Consider the following 9,310-nt stretch of genomic DNA (forward strand, 5'->3'; position numbering starts at 1 on the left):
AGGACACAAGATAAACTGTACGAAATGTTCGAGGCACTTAATTCATTTCGTTGAATAAATGTTTGTAGCTATAGGTTGACTGCTTACCTGAAGCATTCCCCGACCACGCCTTTTATCTTTGCACATTATCACAGCAGATAATTCTCCAGTGCATGTTAATAATTTGCATGTAGAATTGCTAACCCACGAAATTAAGGCCCTCGAAAATTTCTCGCTGCACGGTATATTATAAATCTAGATTGTATTTGAATATCGCCCATTTCCACGGCCAGGAACATGCCAATTGCAAATTAATGTTTTGTAAGAAAATGTCATCATAAATTAATGTTTCGTCAATGAACACAATAAATATTAAAGTCGTATAAGGTGATTTGATTATACACATTGACAATAAAAGTACAAACACCTCTACAATTATTATACCAGCAGAGAGGCTTAGCGCTGGTCACTACACAATCAATGTATCTATAGAGTCACTGTTCGTTAGTGGGTGTGGTCAATGTCATGTGATCCCGTTGTCAAGGAACGGGAAGAAAGCATCACTGAGAGAGAACTCGGAATCAAACGTGTCCACACCATCGGCCTTTACCATCATGCTCAGATCTGTGCGTGTGTGTGTGGAGGGGGGAATGAGTTGGGCACAAAATGGATTGCAGTCTCAGGTGTTGTTTGTGGTGTAAATTATCACAATTTTTTATAATTGGGTGCATAGTGCATACATAAGGCAATACACTAGCTAAGGCTGTAGTGTGCTATGTAGCTTTGAATACACACACACACACACACACACACACACACCCACACCCACACACACACACACACACACACACACACACACACACACACACACACACACACACATTAACAAGTAATTTAAGAGTGAAAGCCCAAACCGTGTTCATGTACTTGTATTCATTCACATACACATGTACATTAGTGTGACCTCAAGGTCAGCACGAATTGGCTACTGGCTTTAAGCATAGCACAGTGTATGTAATGAGCCCCTCCAATCCCTCTACATACACAGAACCTACTTGCAGCCACTTGCTCTGCTTGCTGTTTCTGTAGCTTCTCTTGTTTTACTCTCTCTCGCTCTCCCTGCACAAAGCAGCGCCTCAGCTCTAGGTCCATTACTCCAGCATCCTCTCCACCCTGCATGGTACAATGACAGCTTATTAGTATCACAGTGTAGGCAAGACAACAAATGGCATAATTATTATGCATGCTAGGAAAAAACACATTCGCACACAATTTATACAACAGAATTCGTACGGCTTTGGGGTCATTGTAATTGTGAGAATTCTCTATTAGCTAGAAGAATTCTTTCAAGTCACTAAAACTGCCACTCCTGGACAGCTTAAGCTTAGTACCCGCACTACTAACACCATTCACATGTATGCTCTCACCCGTGAGTCAGTCTTGGCCAGCAGCTGTTGGAACCTGCTCTGTAGTCCCCTACTCCGTGAGAGCAGCACTTGAGCCACGCTCTCAAACACAGCGTCAGCTGCAGGGAAAACAAATAGTTGAAGGATTTTTAATGGCTATACTTGTGGGCCTCAAAAGTAGCTGTTATAAGAACAAACACACATTTCATTTCCATGCACAGTGCCGCCTTAAGTTTAGTCAGCACACAACATCATACCACAAGAAAGGGCTTCTTGAGAACTACAGAATATATCTTTTATTTTTGAAATTGGACGATCCTAACTTAAGTTACGAGCAGACAAAGTGACTTCCACAACAGGAGAAAACATAAAGGGTAAAATTAGCCCACGCTTTTTTTAGAAAATGGTAAATGTTTCCCCAAAAGCAATCATTCAGCACACCATATTGGAGCTCTACCAAACAGCTACTACATTTGTAAATGCGTCTGAAATTGGACAATCCTATTTCAAGTTATGGTCTCTCAAAGTTATCTCCCCACAACATTAGTCCTAGCAATGCAAACAGTATGCTCACCTTTCTCGACAGCCGCAACAGGTGGCTCACATTGGGCATAGACGTGATAGGGGAGGAGTCTCGAGAGGACATCCTGTTTGTTGGCAAAGGAGGTGGTGGTGTCGGGGGCTAACAATTGTGAGTGCATCTTGTCCAGGTGGGTATTGAACCTGAACGCTATCCTTGCCTCCTCTGACGACTGCAGAGCCTACAGTGCAGTAGGTGAACAGAGCAAGATATAGAGCTATGTTCAATGTGCAGTGGTTGTGCTATTATAATAATGCATTAGGTACAGGGGGAGTACAGCACAAATACACTATAAAGAACAGAGGGACTACAGCACAAGGATACCTTATAAGGTACAGGGTGGGGGGTACAGCATAAATATACCTTATAGAGAACAGGGGGGGGGTACAGTATAAATATACCTTATAGAGAACAGGGGGGCTACAGCATAAATATACCTTACAGAGCACAGGGGGGGGGTACAGCACGGATACCTTATAGAGAACAGGGGGAGGGTACAAACCTTGTAGTATATACAGTCATGTGTACTGTTAGGGTAAACTTCACAAGGAATTAGTCTATAGTCTATTGTATTGACAGTACACACCTTTGTGAGTGCTTGTATCCTCTCTCTCTCTGCCTTCTCCTGTTCTGCCTTGGTCCTCACCCGGGTCATGTGATGGGAGGGTGGTCTACCCAGCGTCACACTGGGCTGCGTGTGTGTAGGGGGGAGGGAGGATAACTGCATGTACACTGATATCACCGTTTCAGGGTATGAGGCATAAAATGGGCCGATACAAGTCGGTGGAGAGATGTGTAGAATGACAGTAAAATGGCATGTATAACTGAGTTTATAGAAGACCCAATTTAAGGCTAAAAATACTATTTTGTAGATGCTTCAACACATAATTATAATTATACTTTATACTTCAGTGATACAAGAAAGCTTAGAAAGACACATTTGAAAGAATTTGCCCAATACCATACATGTACATGTAGTTGGTACAGGGCCCCAACTAGATTGAATAAAGCTTTCAAAAAAGTTAGATCAATGATACTAAAGTTATAGCTACTAAAGTTATAGCTGTTCAACTGCACCCCCCACCCCCTTTGCTTAATTAATGACTTTATCAGCCGCCATAAATGAATCCCTTTTATGCCTAAACAGATGGGTATGCGGGTATGTTATTATACAATAAAGCAGCATAATACATGTATGTACACTAGCAATGGATACACGACACGGCTAGTAGTAGAGGATGCCCCTTACCCTGTGTGGTGTGGCAGCTGTTGGGAAGAGCTTGGCAGCTGTGGAGGTCATGGCAGAGCGACTTTGACCCAGTCCCGGGACAAAGGCATGCAGGGAGCGAGGGGGAAACCCTGCACCACTGGGAATCACAAACGGCTGCTTGAAATCACTCATGGTAGAGGTCAGAGAGAGAGCTTCACCGACTTTTATGGCTGTCGGAGTTTTCAACAAGTGGGAGGGGCCAGACATAGATGAGGGAGGGTAGAGTATGGGGATGTTGCTGCTACTGCTTGTCTGTATGGAGGGGGCAATCGGTGCAATCACACGGTGTACATGACGTAGTTTAATAGACAGTCAAAGTCTTAATCTTAACAAAATTCCCATGTACACAATAAAGACACAAGTACTGCATTGTAGCCATTATTAATGAAAGCACCGGCCGCGGGTGCTGATGCCTCAGTGGAGGTGCCAAAGCTACATAACATAAAACTACTAATAGCTACACACATTGATTATGATGAACATCTTTAATTTTGCTGCATGCAATCATTGATGCAATCAACCGAATAGTGGGTAATGATCAACCATGATTGTTGTTAAAAACGATCGATGCAAGTTTAAAATTAATGTCTGCAAGTCAGCAGAGCCTTGCAGCTCTCTGCTCACTCTTGCAGCTACCAATAGCTAACGTTCTAGTGCAGAGCTAACTACTAAGTAGAGTAGTAACACTCGGTGAACAAGTTTTGCTACGGACTCTTCTGAAAAGGTTGGAATGGCATTCCAAGTAAGCAAAACTAGGCATAACTCGAGAACGAAGCATTATTTTGCAAATCCACGAATTAAAATCCAAGTAAACATGACTAGAAGCCTATAGAAACTCTTACTTGCACTTGATTCATTCTTGAGCAGCTGTAGCGGTCTACACACACACACACACACAAACCGTATACCTCGCTTGTGCATGCGCACCGAGGCATAATTATTGCTGTACAATTGCGAAGCTCAATCCATAAGATGATTATAAGCAACAATAACTAATACACACGCACGCAAGCACGCACGCACGCACACACACACACACACACACACACACACACACACACACACACACACGCACACGCACACACGCACGCACACACACACACGCACACACACACGCACACACACACACGCACACGCACACATACACACACACGCACGCACGCACGCACGCACGCACGCACACACACACACGCACGCACGCATGCACGCACACGCACACACACACACGCACACACACACACACACACACACACACACACACGCACACATGCACATGCACACGCACACATGCACATGCACACACACACACACACACACACACACACACACACACGCACACATGCACATGCACACGCACACATGCACATGCACACACACACACACACACACACACACACACGCACACATGCACATGCACACGCACACATGCACACACACACACACACACACACACACACACACACGCACACATGCACATGCACACGCACACATGCACATGCACACACACACACATTACACCGTTCTCTCCCAGCTAGGTTTTGAGACACACCTTAGTATGAGGGGACCCTCCTTTCTTGGTTGGTTGCTTCTCCTTCCAGACCTTGATGGCAGAGAGCAATCCAACCGGCAGCTTCAACTTCCCTAGTTCAGACTCTGGTAGTCGACACAGCACGGCTAGAGTCTCGAGTGTAAGCCCGGGGGGTAATGGAGTAGCCACACCGGCTTGTATACCAGTCGTTGCTTTAGTAGCCTTAGGGGTAGCTTTAAACTGAGTGGTGATTGGAGCATTAACAGTACTAGCCGAGTCAGTGTCCGTGGTCAGATCCACCACAGCCGGTGGCTTCGTAGGTAGCGTTGATTTATTCTTCACAGCAGTAAGAGCAGTTTGGAAATGTTGGTCGACTTGAGCCATGGCAGTGGTTGAGATCGATGCTGCTGTGGAGTTGGCTGTGGTGGTGGTTTGGGCCGGGGAGGGTCCAAAGTTCATCGGCACGACAACAGAGCCGTGTAGTGTTGTTACAGGATTTTGTTGGGTTTTTGTAGATTGAGCGGAGGTGGTGGTGGATGGTGTGGAGGATTGTAACTGAGTGATGAGGTTGCTGTACTTCTGAACAAAGTCTCTGATCTCCTGTGCTGTCTTGGGTCGACTAGACACAGGGAGAGAGGCCATTATCGTCTGAAGCTGCTTCACCGCCTTCTGTTGCACTGAGACTACAGGGAGAGAAAGAGAGAGAACTAAATGAGGGGAAACTTTTGACACAAGTGTTCATTACTTTGTGATATTCTGTACAGTGTAACAAACACCTACAATTATTGAATGTATGTATAAAGAATTTCTTTTTGCTCAGGCAATGAGGAATGGTAGACTAAGCGCATTAATGGGACAAGGGAACTACACACACACATACACTCACTTTGCTCTGCAAGTGCTGTGCTCGTAGTGGCTTGAGGGGAGGGGTTAGTAGCACGAGTGGCGGTCATGCCAGTAGTGACTGCAGCCTGGGGTCGAGAGTTGGAGGGTATCGTCCTCAACTGGGTACTGCTCAACAGTGAAGGTGGCACATGCATATTGGGCCTACTAACCGTGGTCCCAGCTAACACTGTACTAGTAGTCTGGGTCCTATTTATCAATGAATTAGCACCACTGGACACTTGCTGCTGTACAGTAGTAGACGGGCCTGATAGCATTGAGAGTGCTCCTAGTAGCGGGTTCGATGGTTGGTTACGACCTTGAGTGGCAGTCACTAGAACGTTCAGTTGCTTTTTGATCCTTTCCATACCATCAGAATCGCCTGTATTTTGGTAGTGTTTGTAGAGTTGCACCAGCTGCAATAGGAATGACTTTGGGTTGCTTGAAGTGGGGGAAGTGGCCGGGCTCTGCATGAGAGACGGGATAACGGACACGATTGTAGGCTGAGTACTGACAGCTTGAGAGAGAGTTGCATTAATGGAGGAGGAGTTAGCTGACAATACATGTGTTAAGGCAGACAGAGCCTGGGCTACTGTGGAGTTGATCGATTGTGGAGTGTTGGTGGGATTGAAATTTGTAGTAGGAATATTAGAGCCAGTGTGATTAGCAATAGAGGGTTTGTGGAGCAGAGAGGCGATAGTGACGCTGGGAGAGGTCAAAGGTTGCACACGGATGTTGGTGTTTGAGGGTAGCTCAAGACGTGGCCTCTTGGCAGGAGGTAGGTCCCCTTGTGGACCTGCTGAAAGGGGGGGGGGGTGAGTGGGTGAGTGGGTGAACAAGGTATAGGGGTTGAACAAGAGTAGGTATGAGGGGGGCAGTGGGTGAGTGGGTAATGAAAAAGGTATGGGGGTTGAACAAGTAGGTATGAGGGGGGGGCAGTGGGTGAGTGGGTAATGAACAAGGTATGGGGGTTGAACAAGTAGGTATGAGGGGGGGGGGGGGAAGTGGGTGAGTGGGTAATGAACAAGCTGGGTATGAGGGGGGGCAGTGGGTGAGTGGGTAATGAACAAGGTATGGGGGTTGAACAAGTAGGTACAGTTTTATGAGGGGGGCAGTGAATGAGTGGGTAATGAACAAGTAGGTATGGGTGAACAAGGTATGGGTGAACAAGGTATGGGGTGGTGGGTGGGTACTGGCCATTTGGTAAGGATCATTAAAAATACAAAGACAATACGTAACACACTGAACAAAGTGAATACACAGGTACAGGTACAGGTACAGGTACAGGTACAGGTACAGGTACAGGTACAGGTACACATTTATTCAAGTGGTAATTAACTACACACTACACCTCCCAGGACAATGACCTAGCTGCTCTCACCATTCTGACTGTTCTCCACTGCCTGTGCTATCCTGCTCAGACTGGAGACTCCATTGTCTGGTCTGCTCCCTGTAGGAGTATTGATGCCCGTGATGTTCAGGAGCTCCTCCAGACTGGTGAACGACTTGCCACCACCATCAACAGCTGTGTATGGTATTGCTTGGTTGATCATGCAAACACTGTAATGCTGTAATCTGACGTGCAAATCATCACTGTACAGGATGTACGACATGATACATTTTGTGATAAGGCCCAGAATTACCTGTGCAGTTGAAGCCAATTTTCTAAGGCTTTTGGGCGTCAAGTTTTGATACACTAGTTACACAGAAGAGAAAAAAGATGAGCTTTTTGTGTTCTAGGCTATCATAGACACTAGGTTGGTCTGGTTACATGATGTCCCTATAAGCTACAGAACGGATAATTATTGTTTGGTTAGGGTACCTGAGTTGATGCTTGTGACAGGAGTGAGTGTCAACTGTGGAGTTTTTAGAGTGTCCGCAGCCGAGGGAAAGTTGTTGGGGAGCTGAGGTATGGAGAGGTGGGAGGGTGGGGTTCCTCCTCCGCTAGCCATACACCTGTGTGGCGTGTGAGTGTGAGTGTGGGTGTGTGTGTGTGCGGCATGTGCGTGCGTGTGAGTGGTGTCAATGACAACTGGCATTGTTGTGGGTACACACAGTCAGGAATGTACTGTTTAGATTATCTTTTACCTAATAAGGGAACTGGCCACTTCACTGATAGCAAGTGAAACTAAATCATTGACAAGCGTAAGCGCACATCACACAGAGCTAAAACAAAAGGTACAATGTACACCTCTTAGTCTACATGTACCCTAACCCCTGTTGCACATGGAGGGAGGACTGAATGAATCACCTTGCGAGATTCACACACACACACACACACACACACACACACACACACACACACACACACACACACACACACACACACACACACACACACACACACACACACACACACACACACACACACACACACACACACACACACACACACACACACACACACACACACACGACACACACACACACACACGAGACAAAGCACACACACACACGAGACAAAGCACACACACACACGAGACAAAGCACGCACACACACACACACACACGATACAAAGCACACGTAATGTGCCAACAATGTGCAAACTAGAACCATGAACAGATATAGTGCGCTACATGTACAAATCCATCTGTTGCTATACAGTGAGACTAGGGGGTAAAGCAGACCTTATGAACTTCACTACAAAACAATCTGTAGATCCTCCCGTTGGTGTATGTACAGTGAACGTAGGGGAAAGCATATAATATAATATACTCTGGAATGAGCTAAAATATGTGACCTAGAACCACACCATGGATCATCGTAAATATCAGCCAAATATTACGAAATACTGCACTGTAACCTGGTAATACTGGTCGTACGCATGTGCGTTATCTAGGAGGGCCAACACAGGGTGCAAGGGTGCACTGTGTGATCAGCAAATCTCCGCCAGATATGTACACACACACCAGAAAGTGATCTTGTGCCCCCACAGCACACAAAATAGGCTGTACTACTGACTAGAACACACTTACAGTAGCTACAGCTCATCAGAAAGTTAAGACATCGTGTACAGATCGATCTAAGCCTAGCAAGACCGCCACTAACGGCCACTAGACGGCCCTAGGTGGGTGGATCGTGTCAAAATGGGCGACATCAGCTTCAACTAGTGGGAAACGATGCTCCAAATGGCCTCCTGCCGGTCTAAAAATAGGTCACATGGCACACACGCACAACAAAGCACGGATAAACACACAAAGGGCACACTCACTTCTTAGGAGGTTCGGTAATAATTCCTTGCTGGGGTTGGCAGTCATGAAAATTCCACTCTACCTGTTTCCGGTTGGTGCATTGGAGCACAATACATTGTGCAACATTGAAGCTGCCCAGCTACGCCCCCTTTTCCCACGGTGGTTTCTATTAGTGACGTCAACTTTAGCGTTAATTACACACACGTGAGCATTAGTCAGCGCATGCGCGTGAAGTTAATGCCGATCTTTGATATGAGTTGCTACAAGAGTTGCTACAACATGTGTAGTTAAGTTACAATGGAAAGAAAAACATGGACAAGAAGTAGGTTATATTTGTTGTTTGGAATAATCACATTGACAATTTACTTGTACAACATAAAGCAAAATTCTTTGAGAACACTAAATACGAGAAGAACCAATCAAGATCACCGTTTATCAAATACTCATCAAAGCTTTCCTCCAGCAAACATTCA

General features: G+C 45.7%; 1 protein-coding gene across 3 annotated transcripts; it reads right to left on the reverse strand.

Moving 5' to 3' along the window:
• Nucleotides 1-283: 283 nt before the first annotated feature.
• Nucleotides 284-8,983, reverse strand: LOC135349476 (mucin-5AC-like). 3 transcript variants are annotated; one of them, XM_064547993.1, is made up of 11 exons: nucleotides 8,858-8,983; nucleotides 7,468-7,601; nucleotides 7,027-7,170; nucleotides 5,650-6,441; nucleotides 4,785-5,446; nucleotides 3,215-3,487; nucleotides 2,552-2,656; nucleotides 1,960-2,146; nucleotides 1,407-1,504; nucleotides 1,035-1,152; nucleotides 284-603 (listed from the first exon to the last, which is right to left on the reverse strand). In XM_064547993.1, exons 2-11 carry the CDS (start codon nucleotides 7,595-7,597, stop codon nucleotides 503-505), a joined length of 2,610 nt encoding a protein of 869 aa, XP_064404063.1. In that variant the 5' UTR covers nucleotides 7,598-7,601; nucleotides 8,858-8,983; the 3' UTR covers nucleotides 284-502. The 3 variants fall into 3 exon arrangements, with proteins under 3 accessions (XP_064404063.1, XP_064404061.1, XP_064404062.1); XM_064547991.1 differs by having other exon boundaries at nucleotides 5,650-6,444; XM_064547992.1 differs by having other exon boundaries at nucleotides 5,650-6,444; nucleotides 8,622-8,916.
• Nucleotides 8,984-9,310: the final 327 nt, after the last annotated feature.

Source organism: Halichondria panicea, chromosome 16, assembly GCF_963675165.1.
Source record: "Halichondria panicea chromosome 16, odHalPani1.1, whole genome shotgun sequence".
Lineage (NCBI taxonomy): Eukaryota > Metazoa > Porifera > Demospongiae > Suberitida > Halichondriidae > Halichondria > Halichondria panicea.